This window comes from Oreochromis niloticus, linkage group LG5, assembly GCF_001858045.2.
Source record: "Oreochromis niloticus isolate F11D_XX linkage group LG5, O_niloticus_UMD_NMBU, whole genome shotgun sequence".
Lineage (NCBI taxonomy): Eukaryota > Metazoa > Chordata > Actinopteri > Cichliformes > Cichlidae > Oreochromis > Oreochromis niloticus.
This window is the reverse complement of record NC_031970.2, coordinates 7,693,296-7,720,241: the sequence shown is the minus strand read 5'-3', so window position 1 is coordinate 7,720,241 and position 26,946 is coordinate 7,693,296. Positions and strand designations below refer to the sequence as shown.

Genomic DNA, 26,946 nt, shown 5'->3' with positions numbered 1-26,946 from the left:
AGAGAGAGAATTAGGTGAGACAGAATGGGCCTTGGAGATTAACTCCTTCCATGCCCCTCTTTTCCTTTTTAAAACAGAATTTACAGCTGATTAGCCTCCACTGTAAAGACAGGCCCCAGCTCACAGAAGGAACGCTGCAAAACATTTATGCAAGGCCAGACGCAAAGACCCTTATTAAAAACATGTGTTCTTCCAAAGACCCCTCAGAGAGACATCTAGAAAGGGGCTGAGTAAAATCTCTGCAGAGGGCTCGCTCGTCTCGTTTTCAGCACATTGTTGAAGGAAATGTCTGAAATAGGGCTCATGAATATTTAAAAAAAATACATAAATAATAAGTGCCTTAAAAATGTAAAAGTTCAAAGTAAGTATAAGACAAACAGAGGAATGAGCTCTTTACAAAGAAACAAAACACACTTGCAAGAACCTCTTAGGCATGAATTAACAAAATATATGCTTTATTATGACTATTATCCATATATTTACGCATTAAATGTGTATATTTCTTGGCCAACTGCTTCTTTTACATCATCTTAATAATCTAAGCTAACTGGTTGCTAGGTGTAGCCATATTTATTTAGCCTACTAACTGCACAAGGGGACTAGTCTACAATTCCTACCATCTAACTCTTTGAAAGAAAGTAACCAAACTGTCAAACTATTTCTTTAAAGACCAACAAATCTAGAAATTTAAAACCACAAAATCTGGTTAATCAACTGAAATAATAACTGCTCTCCAAATGGATTTTTGCTTAGTGTCCAAACTTAGCACTGAGCTCACTGTACCACAGCAGTGCTTAGATTCACTGTTTCCCCTTATGGCTATAATCTGTGTGTGTCTGTGTGAGTGTGTGTAGGCAGGAGAAAGTGAGCGGGGGCACGAGAAGGTGAAACTGGGTGTAAAAAGTACTGAAAAAAAGTGAGAGTGAACTTTGTTATTGCTGAAGACGTGTATGGTGAGGCGGCGGCTGGCGTGGACACCTAGACCCTTAGCTACTGTTGCTGCCAGGCCTCAGCTGCTACGTGTGCTTAGTCTTCACCACGTGCCCACAGAGTACACAAAGCAGCCACAGGTATGTCCCCATCACCCCAGGCCACACCGATCACAGCCAGGACGCTGTCAGAACCTTTCTGCTACCCTGTCAGGCTAACGAGTTGTGACTGAATCTTTGCTGCCAGCGCACAAGGAGTTGTTCCATTCATATACCTTCTATTGATGCATGGAGACTTTCCTTACCAGGTCACAGCCATCAAGGAGGAACCCTGGAACGTGTGTGTGTCTGTATCATAAGGACGTCTGCTTTTAGAGACTGCGAATGCGTGTGTGCTTGCATGTGGGCGTGCATGTATCCATTTATCTGTTGGTGGGTGTTCAGTCTGGTTTGCCACAGTGGAAAAGATAATCATAAACTGGCTGGCTGATGGTAAAAATGCATCCAGGTGGACTGCGCTTGTGTGCTGGTGCATGGCTCTGTGTGTCAGCTTGGCCGGGCTCACAAAGGTCCCAGTTCTTCATGAAATTTGTGGTAAATAAATTGTTGAGCTGTACACTTCAGTGCAGCCAGTGGATCAAAACTATCACACAGCTGGCTGCTGTGACATGGAAAAATGGCCCACAATCATCTTCAGGAGGAATTACGACAACATTAGGCATGTTTTCTTTATCATTCCTGCACAAAGTTGAGCAATATAAACAAAACATAATTTGATCTTTGATCATTTAAACAATGACAGTTGTGTGGTTAGGACTTGATGCCAAATTACATGAGATAATTTACCATACAAGCTATCAAGAGTCTGTATCAATATATGGCAAAAACTCAATAGGGTTAATAACACTAGCATGGCTCAGACCAAGAGGATAGAAAAATTAGTTATGGCCAGTGTTTCCAACTGACATAATTTTAGCTATGTGAGTTTCAACATAAACAGAAAAAGGAATGAGAAAATAATTGTGGTCGACTGGTGTGTGGTAACCCGTTGGTTTCAGTCTTCATGTTGGATGTGGTGTTCTTTTTCCAGGGTTTTGGATTTCTCATTATATGTTAGGTACATGAACTTGTATATGGCTCGATATGTGCTGTTAGAGTTGACTGAGTACAGCAGCATTCCCTATTCAACCTAAACTCACAAAATATTTTTTCATTTGCCAGGATTTTTATTGAGGGAGAATTTTATGGTAAAGGTAGATTTGCAGTTGAAATTTGAACGTTCATGCACACGGTCGGGCGTCACTGTCGTCCACTGGAGTCGTCCCAGAAAAGTGTGAAATGGTGTCAAAACAGCCTTTAAATTATATTATTCCTGTGTGGACAGCAGACAAACAAAATAAATTGATGGGATTCAGGAAATTAAAAGGATGCATGCTGTCCAGGCATGATTAGTTCTGAAATGTAAAATTAATCATTAACAATAAATATTTCACTGAAAACTGAATAATACTGGCAAATGTCCAGCTTCTCCAGCAGTCTCTCAGATACAACAAGACTGTCTTTCATTCATAAATCTATAAATTTAACATCTTTTATTTTTGGCATGCTATTTTGTCAAAGAGTTGGGCTTTGGAAAATAGTCATGTCATTATTTATAAATGCATAAAACAGATATTAATCAACTGTGGCAGCTATTCCCATTGCAGGATGGCATTTCGTTAGTTACTACAAATGATCACATTCTTGCCTCTGCACATTTTTTAAGGTGAAATCTGCCAGAGGAAAAAAAGAAAGAAAGAAAGATTTACCTTCTCACCATCCCCCATGATAAATCTGAGAAAATAGCCCTCTGCTCTGTTCCAAATAATTTCCTTCCAGCTCTGTCCAGAGAGATTTCAGGGACTAGGCAGTTTGGTTTTTCTCCTTCAGAGAGCGTTAGCTTAGTTGGCTGCAGGGCTAAGGGTCCAGCTCTATCAACTAACGCCAATGTAAACACAGCAATTCCTCCCCAATTAGAAACGCTAAATGCATTGGACTCGGTGCAATACCAGGGCTGGTCTATGCAATTAATGCAGCCTTAGTCTCCACTGGCTGCTTTGGATGACTGGGATGGTTAAGATGTATACAGTTTCAGTTCAAGGCCAGTCACTGGAAGTCTGATTATGCAGGTTGGACTCATCATGGAAGTATAAACATGAGGCTGGATGGGCGCTTAGTGGTTGGGGTTTTCTTTGGGTCAGCCGTGCTGGGTAGCACCACCAAGATATGCGTGGGAGGGAGGTCAATCAGAAGGAGATATTTGTAAAAGAGGAAGCGGCAATTCAGCTGTGGAAACTAATCAGATACAACTCTTAGAAAGCACAGAAGCTGTGATTATTACAGTGATGATCTGTATGCACTTTTTCAGTCCAGATGTAAAAAGACTGATTATTTTCCAATTAGGCCACTGCAATGCCATAATTTCATCAGTTAGCAATCAGTAATTAAAAATAGTCCTTGCGCCTGCAATATCCAGTCACTTCTAAGATTTAGAAAACATGGACATTCAGACTTGCACTATCCCTATTCTTACTTTTTTTCCCTGATAATTTTACATTCTTTTTAATTAGATTAAAGCTACACATGTGTATTTTGAGTTTCTGTTAGTATGCAAAAAACATGCAAAATAATTCAAAAAATGAAGAAATAAATAAAAAGATGGTAAAAAAGATATAAATGAAAGGTGCAAAATACAATAATGTATCCACTGATGAGGTGAGGTTAGTTATGTACATCACACACTCGAGCGTGCACACACACACACAACCTCTTTTTTGTGATAGAAGTGATAGAAGATCACACTTGGTTTCTTTTGTCCATTGGCCATTGTGCATTGAGGTGTTGATTTGCTTCAGCCCAGGGCACTGTACTCTCTCAAAGATAGTTTGCTAACAGAGCTTTCACTCCATTGCCTCTAATGAAAATCCATACTAAACATTTAGCTCTGTGTGAGAAAGGGAGGAAATTCAATAAGACACATAACACAATTTATAAATTACAGGAAGAACCAATCGAACCAACAGGGAAAATGGAAAAATGTTTTTATGTTTGTATTTGTTAATTTTGCTTATTTTGGGCAATGTATTGTATTTTGTATGTGGCTTCCAGTGTGTGGTGAGCATAAAGAGGTTGAAATCTATTTTCTGGGCCAAAATGAAGTCTAGTGCTGTGTTTTTATTCCTTCTTCTTTTCCACAACGATTATCAGTCATGCCGCCAGAGATGTCTCCACTGAGGTATTCCCCAAACTAATGGTCGCTCTTGGACAGCACTATCGATAGTAAACTAATCTGCAGCCTGCAAGGCACAGGAAACAGATCTCATTAGCACTCACTGAACTATCTTCCAAGGAAACTTTCATCTTTAGACCACTCTGACAAGAGGCCTGAAAGCCAGACTAATGTCACTTACTAGTTCTGGGTTTAATGGCTGACTGAAAATGTCTGAGATGGATGGACAATGAAAGAGTGGAGGGATCTGTGTGAAGTTGTTTTATGTTTGTGTGCTTGACTGCGGGGTCATAAAGCGCTGTAGTTTAACAAAAGCTATGGCACCATACAACCTTTTTGTTGTTAAATCAGTTTTGCTGCTAAATACATTTGGATTGTTTTTGTTTACTTTGTTATGTGCATTTTTGCATAGTATATGTTTTGTGACAATTTCTTATTCTGACTTTGATATTACCTTATTATTCTGTATTTACATGCTAGACAGTAGAAATTTGTGATATTGGTTGATCTAAATGAAGTCATTATAAACTAGCTGTGAAAAAATAAACAAAAACATCTAACAAAATGTTTTTTAAAAAGTAAATATAAAAATGTATATGTAGTTTCTTTCTATTCCTCTTGCCTCAAGTTAGATAAATATACTCACATTTAGAGCGATGCTGCCACACCATGGCCGAAGCGATTAGATACACATGTAGCGTTTGAACTTCTAGTCATTCAACCACTAGAGGGCGACATTCATTGCACATCCCGCGAGCTTTGGTGAGATCTTGTTGTTTGTTTACTACCCGAGGACTTCCTGTCTGGCGAGAGTAGCATTTTGTTTTTTGTGTGACTGTTTGAGCTAACTGGTTAGAAGTGAGCTTTCAAGATGGGTTGTGATGGTGGCACGATTCCCAAAAGACACGAGTTGGTGAAAGGGCCCAAAAAAATCGAGAAGGTGTGTTAGCTTTACTGTTTGCCTTCCGTTTTTAAGTAGAAAATATACCTGTTCGCGATATTTTTCGAACGCTAACAAGTTGCTAATGCTAATGGAATAAACAAAGTATTATTAAGTTTCGGGGTATCATCATGAGAATAAAAAAAGACATATTACGGTATTTAAATGTAGTTTCTAATGTACGTAATGTAGCCGTTGCTGTGAGTTTTCAGAATTTAACAGTTAGCGTTATCTTGATGTGTTATAGACGAAGCTACATGGTGTACTCTTTCCTCATGGTCTTCTTACATAAACAGGTTGATAAAAATGCTGAACTGGCTGCCAAATGGAAATACTGTGCATTGAGTCAAGAGAAACTTAGACGACCCATCGTCTCCTGTGAACTGGGAAGGTGAGTTATTTTTTGTCTTGTTTTGTACTCATCCGTCGGCCATTATTTGATGTTTGGTGACGGTATCGCTCAATGGTGTGACAGCGCGAAGATATATCCACCGTTTTACAAATAACTAAAATCAGACATTAATTAAGAATGTATAGCTTTTCATCTTTTCATCACACGCCATTATGTTCTGATAGTCTGGCACGTTATTTTTCAGACTGTACAACAAAGATGCTGTCATTGAGTATCTCCTGGATAAGTCGGCTGAGAGACCCAATGCTGAGGCTGTAGCACACATCCGTGGGATCAAGGTATATTAACACCGAAGTGTGAAAATCTGACTTGTTTTTTTAATTTTTTTTTAAAAAATTAATAAGATATAGAGCTACATTATACATTCACACGGTTGGAGCCCATGTGTTTCTGGACACACATTTCTGTGTTTATTCGTGGTTTCAAACAGAAAATTTATCTATTTGCTTTCTCTGAAGGATATAAAGGAGCTGAACTTGACTGATAACCCTGAATGGGAAGGAGAAAGAAGAAATGCAAAGGGAGACAGATATGAAGACATTCATTGTGGCATGTTTATTTGCCCTGTAGTTGGGTTGGAGATGAATGGCAAACACCGGTAAGAAACTTGAGTGAAGAGGTACTAAACCTAAGAATGAAAAAATGAGATTGACAATTCATGTTCCCTCTTTGTTTTAAGGAGCAAGCCACTGTATCTAAGTTAATTTTAATATACTAAATACATGTTTGAAATTCACTACAAAACATATGATGACATTCGTCTATCTTGCTTCTGATATACTTATGAATTTCTGGACAATTCTATATTTCTTAAAATTCTACATTTTTTTTAATTTTACCTCTGTACATCACCACATTGTACTTTAATACCGCATTTGACATTATGTTGGAAATCAGAATTTTCAAGTTCCCAGTGGAAATTTTCATCTGAAACGCCCTCTCAACTTTAATTTCCAACTCAGAAATTCAAAGTAGACACACCAACCACGAGTTAACAATTGTAAGATGGCAGCATTGAACATAAACTATATTAAAACTGTAAAACTTTTAACCTGTGCTGGTACTGTTTTGTATTTGTGATCCGTTAAATAATCCATTCACACAGCACTTACCAGGTTCAATCCATGAACATGCTGCAGCAGTGTTTTTAAGTCCAAGAAAAACAAGTATTGCTCTGTTTTGTTAATGATGGATGAATTGTTCTATCTTACTAAGAAGCCATGCATAAGACATCCTGTTTTTACTGTCTTCTCCAACTGAATCACACTCAACTCAGGAGTTATGTCACTCCTGAGTTCTGACTTCTGAGATGTCTGGAACACAGCATAAATTAGATAATCAAAATCTAATGGAAGTACAGATTTGTATCTTTGATTCTGGAGTTTAACAAAATGCATTGGGTAGAGATGTTGATCCAAGTGAAGAAAGCAGTTATTTGGCTGAGAAAACAAAAACAAACCTATCAGAGAGAAATCAAAAACCTTGGGAGTGGCCAAATCTTCAATTTGGTACACTACTGAAAAGAAGAAAGCATTAGTCTGCTCAGCAACTCCATCAAGCCTGAAAGGCCACAGAGGAAAACTAAAGTGAATGAGGTTAAAATTCTTTATGGTTAAGAAAAAAAACATTCACAAAATCTAAGGGCTCCAAGATGCTGTGGCACAGACTTGTCTACATGTTGTAGCTGTTTCCTGTCACCAGGGGGTAGTGTCACAAAGAACTCGTCTGTGGATTACTCTTGCTGTTATGCTGTTGTTGGACCTTGTCAGCTGTGGAAAAGAAAGGTGGTAGTGTACAGAGGGAAAATTACAACGTGTCAGTATCCAAAAAACTTATGGACCTAACTTTAGATTACACAAAGTTAGAAGTACAGCTCCCAGGCCTGAGTATGTCATTTATTTATTTATTTATTTTTGGTGAATGGCCCTACAAGTGATACAGGTGGAAACTGTTTAGCAATTTTATATAAGTGTTTCTCTTTTTTTAGGTTCTGTTACCTCCAGACTTGTGGCTGTGTCTTTTCAGACAGGGCCCTGAAAGAAGTCAAGACAGAAATCTGCCACAAGGTAGGCAACGTTTATTTATTTTCCCTCAGTAGGTTGTCAACTCTGACAGTTTTAAAAAAAATTCTTAAGACACTTTTAATCTTTACTGCCATTAAACTGTTCTCCATCATTGACCTTGGGTGTTTGGCATTGATGCTGCTTGTTTAAGTCACACTCAGCAAATTTTCACTGCTAATGATTTGTAAATAGGCAGGTTTGATAAAAATGTAGATAAGATAGCAGCAGTCTGGTATTAGCTTCGTTCCAGATGCACAGCTGGTTGCTCAGATGGATAAGAATGCAAGTTAAATTACTGAAGTGTAATGATTTAATGCTCCCATGAGAAGATATAAATAGAAATAAAAACATCATGTTAAATTTTTTTCAGTATTTAAGGGCTAGTAATAAAATGTAAGTGAACTCTGGCATTTTTTTACATGCTTAGAATACACACAGATGAATAACTTATTAGTTTTGGGTTGCTTTTTTTAAACAAAAAAAATTATAGCATGTTGACTTTTAAAAACTATTACAATATCAGCATTGTTAAGAAAATAAAGCCAGAAGAGAATGCAAATGTAACTAAAGTGCCCCTATAGTCCACTACAAACCACTTTGTTGTTCTATAGGAATATGTGATTAGGCAAATGTTTGAAATTTGGTTTCATCATGTTTTTAATTTGTGTTTTGCTGAATTCACAGTTTGCACTAGAATCAATGTGTACTTTAATTTGAGGATCAGAGGAAGTGATCCAAACATATATTTCAGCCTGATCCATCACTTTAGTTTAAGATGGCCTTTATATAATGCGCTTTTACAATAATACTGACCTCTTGGTGAATTTAAATAATATTAAACCATAAAGAACATGCCATATCACAACATTTAATTATGTGAGTACATGTGTTTTGGACAGATTAAACTGCACTGTTCCTTTCTTCAAGTCGCTTCTTAGATTGCCCTAGTTTAAGGCACGAGGGAATCTGAATGAAGTAGGCCTAAGGCCTTTTATGGGTTCTGACCTTGTAGTTGTAAGTAGCATTAAAACTATGGTGGTAATTTCCCATGCACAGGCTATTTTGAGGTAACAGAAAGCAGATGGTAGCTGGTCAGTGTTGTTATTTCTGTTTAACTAAAAGCATTTTGGAACAGTGACAGATCAGTTGTTTGACTTTGTCAAAAATATCTCTTAAAAGTATAAGAAAAGCTACAGCGCTTCTCGTGGGAAGCTGACTTAGAAAACAGTGATTTTTGATAAGATAGGCTTATAAGGCAGCACAGTTTCTGGAGCTATTAAGATTAGCCTGACCTTACCCACTTTTTATTCAGTTGCTAAGTTTAGGAAATGTAAAGTACAGTTCACCTAACTTTAAATGTCAAAGTAAAACACACAAAATAACTGATAATGCAACATCACCCTTTGGTATATCCATGTAAGACAATAAGCAGTTTGTGCTGAGTTTTGGACAGGTTCTATAAAAAGTGATAGCCATTTTGGCTTTTTTTTCTTTGCATCCAGTACCCAAGGTTACGAACTGACTCATAAAATTGTTGTCTAAGGCTGAACTGTCAGAATCAAGTTCAGAGTGTGTGTCTGAACTTGATTCAAAGATTGAATCTTTGTCTTAGCCAGTATTAAAAACAATGCTCTTTCTTTCTTTGTTTTTCTTTTTTCTTTCGTTTTTTTTTCTTTTGTGGGTTCATATTTGAACTCTGCATGTACTTGCATGCCGCTGTTTACTGAACACACTTTTTGTCCTTTGTTTTTTTTTTTTTTTTCATTTGCTGTTTGTTTTTTGTTTGCTTTTGCAAGGAGTCATTGCGTAAGTTGATCTGCCAGTAAAAATGTAAAAATGCCATTCACATAACCAAACGTCTTTAGTCTAGCTTGACTTACTAGAAAATTCAATGGGCTATATAGGAGAAAGCTTCTTTTTAAAAAGGCAAAACACTGTTTACTCAGGTATTGTTCAGACACACTCACAGCATGCACAGGATCATGTGAAAATTAGGACTCTTTATTAGGGATGGGTATTGATAAGATTTTCACGATTCCGATTCCATTTTCAATTCTGTTTAACGATCCGATTCTTCATCGATTCTCTTATCGATTCTTTTTTTAAAAAAGGAGAACACTAAGGTCGATTAGCTTTGTTTGTAGAACTTTGTTTTATAACTTCTCTTTGAACAAGACAGAAATTTAGGAGTAACATGGCCTTACAAACCCAACAGTGAGATCTTAAGAGATCCACAGCCTATGGCTCTTCAGTGGGGTGTCACAGGATCCCCAGGAAAAAAAATTGTAAATGTAAAATAATAAAATAAATATTCTTCTGTAGCAATAACAAAGTATAACATAAATTATTCTGTAGCAATTACACAAGAATATCCAGTAATGTCCCTGCCTACAATTAAACACATTCACTTACCGAAAATCGGGGGCATCTGCTGTGGCAAATGGGTGCAAGCCTTTGACCACAAACTTAGTCAATGCTCGGTGACATTCGTCTATCCTGGCCTGAAAGGAGATGCTATCGGTAGACTGCAGCGAGAACTGCCAGCATCTGAGCCAGCCAGACTCTGTCTGTCTCTCTCATCATGGTCACCTAAATGCAGCGCACAGTAACGGCAGGTTTTGTAATAAGGCAGATCGCGCTAACATAATATGCACTGTTAGCTGATTATTTACCTGCCGTATTAACAGGAGAGGACGTGCAAACGTCACCGCTGCTGCTGGGTTGAGATTCACGAGTCCGGAGCGGAATTAAAAACACGACATTCATTTAAGGTTATCGCCTGTTTTGTGAGCAAATGCTTTTGCATATTCGTAGTGTTTCCTCCCTTAAATAAAATATCTACTTTGCAAGTATTTCAAGTTGCCCCGTTGTCATCCGTTCTCGTAAAGTATAACCAAACTTTTGAGCGTTTGAGCCGCTTAGGCGCCCTCCTGCCAGGTAAATGACGCTCCGCAACGTGGTGACGTCATTCGGGGCGACTGGAATCGATAAAGGAATCGTTTGCAAAAATGGCAAACAATTCCAAGGAATTGAAACAGTGGGAACCGGTTCTCAACAAGAACCGGGTTTCGATACCCATCCCTACTCTTTATCATAATTGCTTTTATTTGTTTACACCTGTTTACTTCTTAAATAGGAGAATAGGGTCAACACCTTTATCAGCAGTTGTGTTTTTCAAACTGAATGTCATACTGAATAACATTTCTTTGGTAGTGGCGTTTCATCCAAGCTTTAGTCATTATTTTTGCTTTATAGACAGATTTTATTTCATATACATGTGTAGCCGTACTTTATACCAATGCTGTATTTAGGAAAAAAAGGACAGCACTGATAGAGTTTCATAGATAAACATATTAGTATATACACATGGTCTTGAAATACACAGTGCATGCATTTTGTCTTCCTTAGTTTTGTTTTCCTGTGCACACATTATGACATAACAACACAAGACAAGTGCAAATAAACCCAACTAGATGTAGTCTGCATGTTTGTAATGATTTCATTCTCCAGCACTGCTGTTAAAGTAGCTGCTGCTGTTGCTGTAGTTGCTGTGTATGGCCAGCAGCCATGACGGTTCTATGGGAACAGTAGCCTGGTTGAGAACCTTGTTTCTGTGCCACTGCTCCAGACAGTCTAGTGCCTCAGGAAAGGTATTACTCTCAAACTTATTGGCAAACATGCTGTCCATGCTGATGATCCATGGTAGGTCTTCCACTCCGTAGATACAGATGCCTCGTATGTAATGCCCTGGAAAACAGCAGCTTGGACATGATTTTTGTTTAGCATTATGCTGAAATTCATTCCTTGTATTATGAGTTTTCATCATATATATATATATATATATAAATATATGTACGGATATATTTGTTACATGAATAACCTTTTTAAGATCTGTCATGTCAAAGCTTATATAAGCTTTGACGTAAAGCTAGTGGAGAGTATGCCATATCAGACAAATTCTGCTATCAGCACATTTTATCATCTTTTGTTGAGTAAACCTTGTTTCAGCCAGTTATAGGCCTCATAATCCTGTCTGGAGCCAAGGAGTAGCACCTTACTTAATAATTGAGAAGGTCAAAAAGATTACATATATATGTAGTGCCTATTTGTGGATGTACATGTGACTTGCTCACAAAGATTTATGCGGGATTAATAATTTTTTGTGGGATTGCAAAACTAAATGTCTCAGTGACATTTTTATAATTTAAATATTTAAGAAATATTAGTAGAATTTAATCTCTGGGAGAGTAACTAATCAGGTCTTTATTGACATATATGACTATACCTTTGCAACCACTGTGTGCACTTCCTTCTTGATCCCGCCATTTGATTGCCCGGATAGCTCCTTCCCAGCCTCCATCAATGCGACTGCCTGGAGCTTCTTAAAACATGTAATCAGACGAAATTGGTAATTATATGACCTAATTGAATTGTCAAGGTTTAACTAGCCCTGGTCAGGCCTGTTTCATCTGCTGTTTGAGAGTCAGTTCTCGATACATCTCAAAGAAAAGCTAAAGGAAGAGGAAGCATTCGCAGTGTGTAAGCAATTAAAAGTAGTGACATTGATCGAAGTTGCAAAAGTTAAACTTGTTATAAATAAAATAGTCTCTTTTTCCTGATAAGTTTTCATTTTACCAGGGGAAATGAAATAAAATGTATGAGTACAACAAATGGTCAGAGGCAGGCTGGAGTCTATTCTAGCTGACATAGGTGAAAAAGAAAAGTATAACCTAGATAGGTCACCTGACAGAAACCCATTCAGTCTCCTGAACTATGGGAAGGAACTGAAGCACTTAAGGAAAGCCCACATAGGTACAGACACAGAAGGGTCCAGGTAATAAGGAAACTTGAACCTGGAACCTTGTTTCATGTCATCTTTTGTTTATATCACATCATACTCACACTAGTACATGGTTAATAGTTTTGTGCTAGCTGTTAAACAAGCGTGGAGTTTTGTGTCTGTGCATTTATTTAAAACCGCCATTTTACCTTTGATATGGTTGAGCGTCACCCAGTAGTGTTCATCTGGACTGAATGTGTCCCTGGACCAATCCAAGAGGTCATGCGCTATTGGGCTTTTCAGAACAAAGTCCACGAAAGGCCTTGTAAGAGCATAGTAGGCTGTTCCAAAATATAATTGCAGATTGTGTGGAGGAGGCCTTTTCCTCACGCCTCGCCCTTTCGGAGCTACATGTGACCCCACAATCTCCTTGTACTGGCGTTGTGTTCTGTACCTCATCGACATCGGCTGTTTGACCCCAGGTGTCATGTTTTTATCCCTCCATTGTTGGCTCTGCATGTACTGTACCAGTTCCAGGTTAGTCTTAACAGGAAAATCTTGTCCACACAGATTCACCACCTTTTTCCAGTCTGTCTTGGATTTTGCTAGATCCTTCATGCAATTCAGATCTGCTTGCAAACGAGAAAAACCAGCGTAGGTCACAGTTTCACTGTGACTGGAGAGGAATGTATTTGGAAAGCAGCTGACTAGCTTCTGTACAGCCTCCCGATACTCCCGTGGAGCCTTAGCATCCACGTGAATGCAGTACACATTTTGTGGCATATAAATGGCCCTCAAGAGGCGGATGAAAAGCTCCAGCTCTTTATGAATAGTCACAATGAAAGCTAAAGGGTAGAGCTCCTCTGTACGACTTAGAGGTCTTGTTATAAAGTGTAAATCTCTTGTCAAGTTTGAGCACAGGAAATGGCTGTTTAGAATGTAGCTTTCCTCCTGTAGACAAAAAAGGATATTATTGCCACTGTTACTGCTGAAAATATTTTTTAAATAGGAATGTCAATGTGACTGTGCTAATGCTCCTAACGGGTTGTTAGGTCAAATGAAAATTTCCTCTAGAATATTTGTGGTTTTTATTTCTCAGAAGTAAAGAAAGGGTGGGGGAAAAACATACCTGACAGTCACGGCGGTACCAATTTACTCCTTTCTTCATGCCTGGCAAAACAGTTTTACACGCAGTTGAGAAAGGTTTGCAACTTGAAGATGGGGGAGGCTTTAACTCAGGTGGCGTCCTAGTCCTCAAATAAATGAATGAAAAGATAATAATACTTATCCCCAGGCACACAAGGAAGCTGCATTTTGTCCCTTCAAGCTGGCGCATAATAGCCCTGTTTCTCTGTAGTCTGCCAGTACCACCACAGTTAAAGCTTCTGCAGTGGAGACATCCAGTTGGATTATTTGCAGAAGAATCCTGGATCCTTGAGGAATATAAAATAGGGTTAAGTATTTAGGTTGGACCTAATTGATGAAGCTAGTTTGTAAGACTTGGCACATTAACTGCTCCTGCTTTAGTGCTTCTGCTTCTGTCTGTAGGATGTTTTTCTTAGAACCGCAGCTTGCAACACAGGAAGTGAATAACGTGCTGTTCTGTATATGATGGTATTACAGAAGCATGGCAAAGTAATTGATATCGATGACTATGCTAAAATGTATTTTTGTTATGATAATGCAAAGCAGTTCAGTTGTGGATAACTTGCTATGTATATTTTCAACGCGGCAAAGGTAAGAAAAATGATTTAGTTCTTGAAAGAGTAGGTGTAAAACGTTTAACTAGTTCCTTGCAGAGGAGCGGTTTATTTGGGGGAAGTTGAGTGTGGGTTTCAGAATTTGTCATAGTAATGAAATCTCTCTAGTGAACATTTACTTTACTTGAGCTACAGGCTGTCCTATTAAATCTCAGTGTCGCATTCATTGGCCACAGTATTTTACTACAGAGACTCATGTGCTTTTGTGTTAAAAGAAATGGTTTACATTGCTTTTAATTATGACTTTTTTGATGGATTCCAGTGTTTGCATGTAAATGGGGAGTCGTCTTCTCACATGACAAGTTTGTTATTGAGTTACAGAGGGTTCTGTGCTGGGACCAATTCTATTTACATTATAGATGCGTCCCTTCCCTTCCCTTGTTATTAGACAATTTTGCATACATTTTCATTACAACACAGATGATACCAAGCTATAGTAACCTCTCAAGCTGGATTACACAAATTAATTAGTTAAAGGACAGGCATGTTTTAGAGACAACACTAAAGTTATTATATTTGTCCCTAAAAATCTCTGAAACATGATGTCTAACCAGAACGCGGACTCTTGATTGGCATTACGTTAGCCTCCAGTAACATTGTGAGGAATCTGGGACTGAACTGGATATGTCCTTCAATGTGCATTAAACAAATATGTATCCCTGCTAGGGCTGTGCGATATGACCAAAATCTCATATCCTGATATTAAGACATCTATCGTCTGATAACGATATAAATCACAAAAATGTAACATTTTCTGTAAATTCTGTGAATGTCGGGCAGCTCGACTTGCGTGAAGTGTTTCCAGCTGGGCGTCGCGTACCTGGAGTCGAGTGTTTTAACTGATGCATGAAACGATACATTTTTAGACATAGGTTGTAACGGCCGCTGTTTTCTTTGTGAGTATTTATTACACAGCGTGCTGCGGGGAAAAGCCTGTTCTAACGTTTGAGTCTAAGGTTTATTTTTTAGCACCTGGCGGCTCTTTTTTGCTTCTCATCCGTAAATACTCTGCATCTTTCACGTGATTCAGTTTATTTTGAAAAGTCTCAACAGGATCTTGAGCTTTATTGTGAAAGGTTTATGTGGAAAATAAACAAGCGGACACGAGGTGGTTTTACCGTCGTTGTTGCTAACGACAATGCTTAAAAACAAGCGCTTGTCCGTCAGTAGTGTGGTTATATTAAATATAAGAGAAAGAGAGAACTTTAGGAAATTAATATAGCCACTACAGTGACCATCAAAATAATGAAAAAATATTGCCGTAAACAGTTTATTTTGCGACACCACGAAACAAACGATAGCGTAAAATGAAACGATAGACGTTTTTATATCGTCATCCGATATATATCGTTATATTGAACAGCCCTAATCCCTGCTTTCTTTCAAGTGGAGTATTGTAATTCATTAATATCAGATTCTTCTAAACATCTTCTTTTTATCTCTCTGGCTGCTTCTGGTGTACCCTGAGGCTCTGTCCCGGGTCCTTTACTTTTTATTATCTATCTCCTACTCCTAGGTGCTATTTCACAATAACATGCAATTTCACTGCTATGCAGATGACACCCAGCTCTACTTATCCTCCAAACCCACAGCTACTCTCCTACCCACATCTCACAACTTTCTTAAACCTAATGGCAATCAAACAGAATTTATTCTAATCGGCACCAACTCAAAACTGACTAAAGTTCCAATCAGAAGTCTTTCATTATCCATTGATAACTCAGTTGTCAGAGTTATCAATGGACCCTCAGGTCAAGAGTCTTGGTGTCATCCTTGACAGCACTCTTTCCTTCACAGCACATATAAATAATATCACTCTGTCTTCCTATTTTCATCTTCATAATATTAACTGCCTTCGTCTTTCACTCACTCCACACAGTACCTCGATACTTGTCAATACTCTTATTACATCTCGTTTAGATTACTGTAATTCTCTTCTCATAAATATCTCCATAAATTGCAGTTACTTCAAAATACAGCTGCTCGTATTATATTCTGAATTAGATCTACTGAACATATAACACCTGTTCTTAAACACCTCCATTGGCTTCCAGTTCACCTCTGTGTCAATTTCGAAATCCTGCTTCTTACTTTCAAAGCACTTCATAACCTTGCTCCCCCATATTTATCTAATCTTCTCCATACGTACTCACCCTCTCTTACTCTCCGCTCTTCTTCAGCTTTCCTTCTGTCTGTTCCACCTGCTCGCCTGACTTCCATGGGACTCAGAGCCTTTAGTTGTTCTGCCCTGAGACTCTGCAGTGCACTTCTACCAGATCTCCGGACTACAAACTCTCTCTCCACTTTTAAATCGCACCTTAAAACCCATCTATTTAAAATTATGTACTCTTTATCATGATTCTGTCTTTGTCTATTTTTACCATGCTTAGCTTTTATACTTGCTTTTATACTTTCATACTTGTTTTTTTATTTTTCATTTACTTTATGTTTTTTTGTTTTTTGTTTTTTTTTGTACTAATGTTTTTGTACTTGAGGGTCTTTCAAGGTGCCTGTAAATACATTGTTTTTATTATTATTATTGTTATTATCATTATTATTATTATTATTATAAACATTCACTAAAAAGCCTCCAGTTGAGAAAGAGCAGACATATTTCTTCCATATAAACACCTCTCCATTGGCTTCAAGTCTTGAATTTAAAATTCTTCTCTGGAGCCAGTTTTTGCTGGCTGTTTCTTTCTATTAAAAGAGAGTTCTTCCTCTCCACTATCACAAAGTGCTTGCCTACAGGGAATTTTTTAAGTTTTGGGGTTTTCTCCCAAATACTGTTAGGTCTCTACCTTGAGGCAACTTTTGTTGTGATTTTGTCCTATGTAAGTAAACCAAAGTTTAATTGAAAAAAAGTACAACTTTTTTTTTTTTTTAATAATAAAAAAAAAAAAGAATTTATACCCAAGTATCCTTTGGAGGGCAGAAAAGCTTTAGACATATCTGAACACTGTTCTCTGTCACAGTAAACATCCTCACTTGAGCCTCCCTGTTCCTGAGAACATCACTGAAGATAAAGACATCCGCAGGGAGGCTGCCATGGAAATGTGTATGTTTCTGATCTGCTGAGATTGCTATCCTTCTCATACTGCGACTAATAGAAAGAACAATAGATATGTAGAAATGAGGAATAGCTTGCTGGTTGTTGGTTATCAGTTTTGGGAGATAAAAAAACCTTTTGGTTTCTTAAAATATTTGTTTATACATTCCTTGCGATGAAAATTTGAGATCATATCTAGATTATATCTCTTGCTGCAGCATATTGGACTATATTTTGTTTTCATGCAATCATTTGTCACATTGCTGCTTTGATCAGAGACAACAGACAGAAACAGACAATAACAGAATATGTAAAGAAAGAAAGACAAAGAAATGCCAAGCTTAGTGACCTACCTTTGATGCAGGTCAATCTGTACTCCTTATAGTGAAGAGGTCAACTTTTGTACATCAGCACCTGTTTGGGTCTTAATGACCTAAACTGCTCCTGCGAGTTATGTTGCTATAATTCAAGTCCTGCAGTGAAGAGTCATTTCCTTTGGCGCCATCATGAGCAGCAGCAGTAGCGGTAGTGTCAGCAATATATTCAAGCTAAATTTAATTGTTTTCTTGTGTTCTTGCCAGGAGGTTGGTTTCTCAGAGCTTGATGTTGCGTTGTGAGTGAGCCACAGTGGTTTGTGATTGTGTGGAGTATTCTCTTGTTGTGTTTGCAGCTGATTATGTCTCTCCTCCCACAGTCCCATGAGACAAGTCCGGCCCTCCCTGGTTACTAGCATGAACACCCAATCACACACCTGACATAAGGAGTCATATTCACACATTTCACACACACACTCACTCTTTCTTGCTATCGCTCGCGCTCTCTCTCTCTCTTTCCTGCTCACTTGTGTATTGCATCAGTATTTTTTGCTTGGTTTCAAATCTCATTACCTCAAGTTTCTTCTTTCTTTTTTCCTCTCAGATAAGACCAGTTCCAGTTTATCTGTCCTGTCAATGGTGTGCATGTTTATGCACGCTGTGCAGTGTGACTCTTCTCTTGTTCACAATCTTGTTGCCTCTTGCAGTTTAAAAAAAAAAAAAAAAAAAAAAAAAGATTTTGGTTGACTTGTTGACTAACTGACTTCTTGCTAGGTTGTGTCATTTTTGGTGATGGTAACAGCATAGTGACAGACTTCATAGCGGCCCACAGAGTTTATTTGCTGCTCGGTCAGCTCCTGAGATTATCTCTGTTGTGTTGAACAGAGCACATGGCCACGGTTCACACCCAATGAGCCTGCATTACAACCACACAATGGATCTCCTGCTGGTTACTCAGGGGTTTAATATTTGTTTTTGAATATGGGTGTGTGTTTTCCTATTAAAAGCATTCATGCTGTTTATGTATGTTTAGAGACACAAAAACCTAAGCCTTTTTCTTTTTAATCGCAACACTTTCACAAATATGTAAGCCAGTTTGTTTCCTACAGGGTTATCTTTAACCAGTGTTATCCTGTATTTCGATTAGCAAACTTACAAACTGTTGTGGATAAATGAAATCATAACTCAAGTGCTACTTCTGAAACCAAAGGAACAATGAAAACAAGAACAACAATAAAACAAATAACATTTTAATTTGGATCTGCAGCAAATATTAAACTTTTGATTTGGTGTGACAGAATGGCTTATTGTTATATTGTGAAAATCGCAAGTGTCAAATTGTCGAAAGAATAACATAGAATAACAATAACATTTCTTTGTCTTTGTCATTTCATCGATGTGTGCGTGTCTGACTGACTGTATTTGTGGCTTCTTTTTTTTTTTTTTTTTTTCCCCTCTCCTGCTTCACAGAGTTTAGTTTAGCCAGTCATAGGCAGGCAGCATGCAAATAAAATGGGAAAGGGACGTGTCCTGAGAAAGAAATTATCTGTGGGTTGATCTCATAGTTTTTTTTTCATTAGTGTTGAGTTCTAGGTATGTTTGGATAATCATGGCTCATGGAAAAAAGCAAAAGGCATATTACAAAAAAGCTTGACTTATTTTTCTTAGTCTGTCTAATTCCTGCAAAAGATGCATACGAGCAACATTTAAGGAACTTCCATTGAGAAAGTTTAAAAAAACAAAACAAAAGTGATTTGCAAGACGGGTTAGACTACATGTGTACTTATACGAAATGAAACTGAAAGCAGTAACTTTTTCAGAGAAAATCATTTTAAACTAGCCAAAGGTTCAAAATACCTTAAATGATGTTAATTACAATCAACTTTCAGTTTTGTTACTTCCTGTTTTGCCACAAAATGTATAATGCATATACAACCAGACAATGTTTTATCAGTGCTAGCAGGCGGCAGCTTTTAAAAGTGTAAGTAATTGAAGGGCACTTTTTTAATCCTCCTTTGCCAAGAAGCTACTGTCACTGATAACAGTTTACCTAATTCAAAGTGTGAATCTATTGAAAGGAGGTGCCAGCAACACCATTATACACAATAGTAGTAACAGAGAATTATACACAATAATAAGACAATTAACAGTAAAATAAGCTAGTAGTGTTTCCCTGGAAATTTCAAGTAAAGGTTTAACATAACTGCTTAGCACTTTAGCTTACCAATAACTAAAAAAAGTTCACTTTTTTACTCGTTGGGAGCCTGCATAGTATTTTAGTTAAAAACTTTTATTCCTTTTTCAATAAAAACAAAAACAATATTTTCTACATTGGATGTTGTATCTTGGGTCATGTTTTTTAACCAGCCACTTAAAGTCCTGCTTTTCCAAACCAGTATTTTCCATCCAAGACTTGCTCTTCTTGTCATATAGAGTGCAGCTAGTGATGCTTGGTTGAGTCTTTACTTTACTTTAGGATTACACAGCACCATCCCTCATAGCTGGCTCTGCTGAATGGTGTGTTGTTTCCTCAAATAGTGAAACAGGTCTGTTGTTTCCACCTTGAGAAAGAGAGATTTATGTGTAGATTTTGTAAAACATTGTTGTCATGGTCCTGGGTCGAGCGACCCAGTGTTTGAGTTTATGTATCTTTTGTATTCATTTGTGCCTTAGATTAGTTCACCTAGTTTATTTCTAGATTGCAGTTTAGTCTTGTTCCTCAGTTGTTTATGTCATCTCCCCCTGTACTAAGTCTCCCTGGTTCATGCGTCATGTCTATGTTTAGTTCATGTCATGTCTAGTCTCAGTGTTTCCTGTTTTACTTTGAAAGTCTGTATTCAATGTCAGTGTTTTTAGTTTCACCTCTCCTGTCCTGTCGTTAGGTTCATGTGTGTCAGCTGTGCTCCCATGTGTGGCCACTTCCCCTAATCATCCCTCATGTGTATTAAGTCTCAGTTTTTCATGCAGCCTGTGTCGCGTCGTCTGTGTTTCCACCCTCCATGTTGTCACAGCCAGTCTCTGTATTTATAGTTATGGTTTCCCGTGTCTTCATAGCTTTTCCTAGTATCTTTTTCCCAGTTTAGTTATAGTTTAGTTTGTCACTGTGTTTCTGCCTTGTTCGCACTTCTTGTCACCAGCCACAATAAAGGCTCGCTTTCAGTTAAGTTTACTCCAGTCTACTCTCGTGTGTTCGCACCTGGGTCCACACACACACCACCGCACGGCCTGTCTCCGCAGACCGTGTCAATTGTGCTTTGTTGGGGGTTGTTGAAGTAGTTCCCTTTTTAGGTAGTAAATGGTAAACAGAGGTTGACATAGAACTTGCTTATCGCTTCATGATTTCAGATCATATATTTGAAAGTCCTACCTCATGTTTAATTTTAAAACAGTTGTACTGGATAACAGTACATTAGCAGAAATAACGCTATATGGGGAATGTCTTCTGCCTTTACACTTGTTGCAAAACATGTTTGCCTTTTCTAAATCCCTTTAAGAGTCCCTAATCTGGAATACAATGTTTGTGTTATAGTGTGGGGATCCATTTAAAGATGAAGATATTGTTGTACTCAATGGCAACAAGGAGGAGGTGGACAAGCTGAGGGAAAAGATGGAAGAGAAGCGGGCCAAAGCTAAAACTAAGGTGTGTGACTTCTCTGCTTTTTGATAGAATCTGTCTTCACAACTACAAAAACCTGAAACAAATATTTATATTTAAGTCTAACTTTACATCAAGGTCAATTATTTTGTGTTTACAGTGTAATGAATATATCATCTCTTCCTTTCAGAAATCAAAGAAGAGTAAAGCAACTGAAACGGTGTCAACATCAGAATCAAAAGGTTTGTGTGAAGCCTGAGTATGTCATCATATGTGTTCAGCATTTGCATGAACAAAGCCAACAAACTAGCAAAAGGCCAGACAATTTTCTTCTTCATTTGGATAATATTTTGAATGTGCTGTAGTGTACTAGCTAGGTCATTCAAACTTTTAACTCACACGGAATACTAGTAAATACTGAGAAGTTAAGATACATATATATGTGATATATACTGTGTGGCCACCTATTTGGCACAAGCTAATGTTCACTTCAGTCTAGTTAGTCATACTTTGTACAACAATGACGGACATTGTTACTTTTTTATATATATAATATATCAGACTGTTTTTGTCATATTTTACTGGCATACAGCAAATTTATTTTTAACTTTTGTCATAATTCCTGTGCAAACCGGGGTCCTGACACATTTCCAATAACACAGGGTTAAGAGAACTATTAAAGATTAGTCATAGAAATGAGTAGTATTGGCCAATATCAGCCTAGTTCACTGCCTTTCACCTTTTGGCAAAAGGTTTCACAATCCTAAATAAAAATGTAAAAACTTTACTATATTATACATTTCCTATAATTGTGAATATGTATTACTATTTCCAGTTGTTTTTCTTCCTCTCATAAATGAGCCAAGAAATGCAAAAATAGTCACACTGTACCAGATTCTGTAGATGTACAGTCTAACCTGATGTTAATCAGTCAAATTGAAGGTGTCAGTGTTGTGTGCCAACAGAGAACATTGCTGTGGTTTCCTGTTTTCAAGAATAGCACAACGCTCTCAACTCACAAACAAGACTAACTGAGAAACCCCAGAATTCAATTTGTTTTTACTCAGATTAACACTCCAATGTATTTCACTGAACAGTATAAGTCCACTCAACTTACACAGTCTGGGAACAACATGGCCCAGGGGGTAGAACAGTCGTTTACCAGTTGGCAGGTCTGTGGATCAATTTGCCGGGCACTCCAGTCAGTGCATGTCTAAAAGCATACATTGGAATGTTTTTGCGGATGAATGTTCGACCAGGTACAGAAAAAAAAGTCCTTGTTATGAATGTGTGTGTGATTGGGTGAATGAGGCTTGTAGGAAAAAAGTGCATTTAGTGCACAGAGTTAAAAAGCGCTACATAAGCATTACTCCTTTTAACCATTTATCCTCTGTCTTTCCTGATTGCTTTCCACACAGACGGCACAGTGTCTCCTCCCAATGGTGTAGCAGGAACAAGCTCGCAACAAAATGGTGGTGACAGCAGCCAGTCGGGTAAATAACAACACTTGGATCTTATAAATACAGACAAATAGAGTCTATTGACATTGCATTGTCTTCACAAATCGCTTGAAGTTCATGAAGTGTTTACCTGGCTGTAAAGTCGGAAAGAGTTGGAGTTTTGAAGTTTTAAATTAAATTTTAAAGGAAACTCTTTTTAAAACATGAATGTGGTTTTCTGTATTTAATACAAACGTTAATCCTCATTCAGCCTCTTTTTTATTAACCTTCTAAGACCCAGCAATGAATTTAAGTCCTCTGACAGAGACTGCTATGTTAAGCACCATTTATGCTGTTTATACAACTCCTGCTATACTGTCAAGGGGACATCCTGGGCTTTTTATTATTTAAAAAGCCCATATTTGTGGGAGTTGGGCTAAAAGAGCACGTGGACTTTCTTTTCAAAAGGATGGAAATTGCAGCTTCCACAGATTTGCAAATTGTTTCTTTAATTTAAGAGTCTTAACTTTGATTTTGATTTCAGAAATGTTCAACAAGTTTATCCCTTCCAAAAAACCCCGTTTATTCACTGTCCTTTGTATTGAACTGCAGGACTCACTACTTACATTTTCAACCAGTGTCCATACTTCCATTAGCAGAAGGCAGGATGCAGCAGAAAAATAATTTACTCAGAACTACGGAAGAGGAGTCAGTCTTACTGCTGTCAGGGGATGAGCTGGACAAAGGCCAGACATCACAGTAGGAAGGTGGAAGCTCTGAGGTGGACACATCATCTTTAAAGGAGCTTAAGAAGGGGTGGTGTGACTGCAACTACCAATGATAATAGGAACTGTTTAATGTAGGGCTCTGAAATTTTTATCTAGACGGGGAAATAAAAACCTTTTCAGCTGAATTCACACACTCACACTCTCACCAGCTAAAATTTTGATTTCTTCTCTTATTTTGTCAAGTTACAAAGTGTCTGATGGTTGTATGTAACAGAAAATAGGCAACCAGGTCATAGGAAAAAAAATCACCACACAAACAAGAAGGAAATGACTGTCTGAACTTTCACTTTCTTGCTCTATATGTATATATACATATACATATATACATATACATATTGTCAAAAGAGAATATTGTATAATGTGATCAGCTATATGAAATGTATCTTTTTATTTTATCATTAAGCACATGTCTATGTGACTTTTCACCTAGTAACTTGTGTGATGAACTTATGCAGATACTAACACGATTTCCTGTCACAGACACACCACAGGCCCACATATTTCCTGTTTCTGCAGACTAATCGAACTCTTGTTTTTCTTTGTATTCATAGTCTATAAACCCTCTTTAATTCTACTAAATCTTGATCTAAAAACAATACACCCTTGTTCCACGCACACTTTTAAATATTCTAAGCTCTTTCAGACATCATGAATCATCCCACACACACTGCCTTTTCTTTCAAACTTCCACTTTTTCACTCACTGTACTATCAACCTTCGTAGTGTTATTATTACCTATTTATTATTTGGTACAAATCACACAGAGTCACTCAAATCAAATACTGACAGCATTCACATATATGTATATATGTATATGTATGTATATGTATGTATATATTTGAAACAATAATTAAGTTATCTAAACAGAAATCTAAATATCAAAACATTCTTTTCTTTTAAGGCTCAGGAGGTTAATGATCACTGTTCAGTGTTTTACTACTGATGTCCATTTAAAGTAAAATTCTATTGTAATTAAAATGTCTGTGAAGGTTCTCAGCCATCCAGGTCATCGTAGTCTAAGGAGCTTGGAAAGAAAAGAGTCTGGACTTATTTAAGTTTCCTTGAAGACGTTTCACCTCTCATCCGAGAAGCTTCTTCAGTTCTAAGAGCACTTGTTGGATAGTCCCAGATTTTAAGCGCTATGGGAGTGTCCCCGAGAGGGCCACGGACCCCCTACTGATCCTCTACCCAATCACACGAGCCAAGGTGTGAAAACGGGTGTGGGTTCCAATCAGCCAAGGTTTTGCATTGTGAAACCTAGCCCCAACCTATCATGTGATTTACTGAGGTCAAATCTCCCAAGATGTGAGCGGGCGTTAAGGCCGTCTAGGAAGAGATCTCAAAACTGGATTATAGTTGGCAGACAGCTGGTGTCGTAAACCACCGCCTCTGTTCAAGGGTGGTCGTTCACAGTGGACATAGATGGCTTCTTTAACTCCTCTTTCAAACCATCTGTCTTCTCTGTCAAAAATGTGAACATTGGCATCCTCGAAAGAGTGACCTTTGTCCTTTAGTTGCAGCTGAGTCTTGTTACGTCGAGGTGGCTCTTTTATATTGTGCCACGCATTTATGAAGTGGCTGTTTGGTTTCTCCAATGTAGAGGTCTGAGCATTCCCAGGTCCCTCTATAGCATACACTACGTTGTTAAGTTTGTGTTTAGGAGTTTTGTCTTTGGGATGAACCAGTTTTTGTCTGAGTGTGTGGCTGGGTCTGAAGTACACTGGGATGTCGTGCTTGGAGAAGACTCTCCTGACTTTCTCTGATAAACCTGCTACATAGGGGATGACAGTATTGTTGCATTTGTCTTTTCACACCTTGGCTCGTGTGATTAGGAAGAGGATCAATGAGGGTCCATGACCCTCTGGGGGACACACCCGCAGGGCTTAAAATCTGGACTCTCCACCAATTGCCCTTAGAACTGAAGAAGCTTTTTGGATGAGAGGTGAAACATCATCGAGGAAACTTAAAGAAGTCCAGACTCTTTTCTTTCCAAGCTCCTTAGACTATTGTAGTTAAAGTAACATCTAATGGGTATTATCAACCTGTGGGAGGAACAAGTCCTTATTTTTAAAGATGCCTTTTTTTTTGTCTCCTTCATCCTACTACTCAGCTGTAGCTGGAGCCTCTGGATCTTCCAGCTCGTCTAAAGTGACCAAGCCTTCATCAGCCTCTGCTACAAAGAGGTCCATCCAGGATATGAACGAAAAGTCAGAGGCTTTTAAGTCTTTGTTCACAACCCACAGTTCTGCCAAGCGCACTAAAGACCAGACATCCAACTGGGTCACCCACACCCCTTATCATTTCTAATAACTACTAAAGTGCATAGATCACAGTTTCTAGATCTTTCCAGAAATGTTGACATATTAAAATGCTTGCTGTGCATACCAACCACACACACCAACCCTACATGACCTCAGATATTGACAGCGATATGTGGGCTAATTCCCAATTTCTCTCTCCATTTCCCAGTAGCTCAGTGTTTACATGTTGTGAACATTTAGTTACGGCTCCCTAAGTGGTTCTGACTATGTGTTTTGTAACTTAATTCCTCCCCCATGGATTCCCTCTTAACCTCTTTGTTCTCAGTCACAGGTGCTTGAGGAATTAATACTAGGATGACTGTATTATCAGTGGCACTCTGCTTCCCCCTAATGGACAGAAAATAGCTTTTTAATGTGCTCACAGCATTGCTGCATTTATTTTACTCCTTAGTGATGATAAGAAAAATGAAAAAAGACAAACTGCCCTGCATTTGAAAAAGCAGATCCTCAGTAATTAGTATCTCCAGATTTTCCTTCCTCACGAAATCCAGTTGTATGTGCATGGTAGCTGTTTATTTTGGCTTATTTTTTTAACAGGTGTAGCAGATGACTTTCACTCACTTTTGTTCTTTTACTTAGTTATTTCTCAATTGTTCTTTGAAGTGGGGGAAAACTAAAGCATTCTGTGTATTTGACTCTTCTGATTTGCAAAATAACCACCACAGCCAGAGACCAACAGCTTTAATGCAATGGGGGAAATATAATCAGTAACTATCGCTTTTTTTGTTTTTGTGCATTTTTGTCTGGACTTTTATGGAAGACCTTTAAAATAAAAAGTTACATTGTATTATTATCTCCAGTTGAATTCATATTGAGGTTTAATGTGCTTGTTTAGACAGTCAGTACATTTACAAAGAAATAAAAAATGCTTTGTTCTTCCTTTTTGCTTTTTTTTTTTGTATCAAGCAATGTCACAATAAATTTCTATTCCCTGTATTTTAGTGTTCTTTTTATGGTGCAGATTATATTACATCTTTGTGTTCTCTCTTCTGTAACACGTTACCAAGTGCATAGCAGAGCATTAATTATCCAAGATCACAAAAGCAAAACCAAATCCCTGTTGTGCACTTGAAGGGAAACATCACACCTAACACAAGCTATAAAAAAAAACTCTTAGGCAACAACAAGTCTCCCTGCAGTGATTATATGGACAGTGTCACATTTTTGTAATTAGGGCTTGTATTTCACAGTAATGAGACAATCAGGAAACAACTGAAAAACAGGCTCAGCATAAATCCACAAAAAAAACAAAACTTTTGAGTATTCGTGGCATTACTTACAGTCAGGG

At 37.9% G+C, this 26,946-nt stretch overlaps 2 protein-coding genes across 7 annotated transcripts; one reads left to right on the top strand and one right to left on the bottom strand.

The window, feature by feature from the left end:
• The first annotated feature begins 4,971 nt into the window (after window positions 1-4,971).
• Window positions 4,972-26,594, top strand: rtf2 (replication termination factor 2). 2 transcript variants are annotated; one of them, XR_267328.4, is made up of 10 exons: window positions 4,972-5,137; window positions 5,434-5,528; window positions 5,734-5,827; window positions 6,008-6,147; window positions 7,537-7,615; window positions 21,045-21,155; window positions 21,301-21,352; window positions 22,529-22,603; window positions 23,162-23,316; window positions 25,448-25,580. XR_267328.4 is itself a non-coding variant. In XM_003456087.5 (9 exons), the coding sequence occupies exons 1-9, from the start codon at window positions 5,069-5,071 to the stop codon at window positions 25,642-25,644; spliced, it is 912 nt and encodes a 303-aa protein (XP_003456135.1). In that variant the 5' UTR covers window positions 4,973-5,068; the 3' UTR covers window positions 25,645-26,594. The 2 variants fall into 2 exon arrangements, 1 of the variants encoding a protein (XP_003456135.1); XM_003456087.5 differs by lacking the exon at window positions 23,162-23,316 and having other exon boundaries at window positions 4,973-5,137; window positions 25,448-26,594.
• Window positions 10,698-18,766, bottom strand: gcnt7 (glucosaminyl (N-acetyl) transferase family member 7). Of its 5 annotated transcripts, none has more exons than XM_025907085.1 (5): window positions 17,555-18,766; window positions 13,522-13,825; window positions 12,602-13,343; window positions 11,898-11,990; window positions 10,698-11,373 (listed from the first exon to the last, which is right to left on the bottom strand). In XM_025907085.1, the coding sequence occupies exons 2-5, from the start codon at window positions 13,726-13,728 to the stop codon at window positions 11,246-11,248; spliced, it is 1,170 nt and encodes a 389-aa protein (XP_025762870.1). In that variant the 5' UTR covers window positions 13,729-13,825; window positions 17,555-18,766; the 3' UTR covers window positions 10,698-11,245. The 5 variants fall into 5 exon arrangements, with proteins under 5 accessions (XP_025762870.1, XP_005460863.1, XP_019214868.1 ...); XM_005460806.4 differs by having other exon boundaries at window positions 11,898-11,993; window positions 17,555-18,759; XM_019359323.2 differs by having other exon boundaries at window positions 10,698-11,359; window positions 17,555-18,756.
• Window positions 26,595-26,946: the final 352 nt, after the last annotated feature.

Coding starts and splice junctions, on each gene's coding strand:
- rtf2 (XM_003456087.5), top strand. CDS start 5,069: ATGGGTTGTGATGGTGGCACGATTCCCAAAAGACACGAGTTGGTGAAA. Junction 5,828..6,007: donor CACACATCCGTGGGATCAAG/GTATATTAACAC, acceptor CTTTCTCTGAAG/GATATAAAGGAGCTGAACTT. Junction 21,353..22,528: donor GTCAACATCAGAATCAAAAG/GTTTGTGTGAAG, acceptor CTTTCCACACAG/ACGGCACAGTGTCTCCTCCC.
- gcnt7 (XM_005460805.4), bottom strand. CDS start 13,728: ATGCGCCAGCTTGAAGGGACAAAATGCAGCTTCCTTGTGTGCCTGGGG. Junction 13,344..13,521: donor GGTACCGCCGTGACTGTCAG/GTATGTTTTTCC, acceptor TTTTGTCTACAG/GAGGAAAGCTACATTCTAAA. Junction 11,994..12,601: donor GACGCTCAACCATATCAAAG/GTAAAATGGCGG, acceptor ACATGTTTTAAG/AAGCTCCAGGCAGTCGCATT.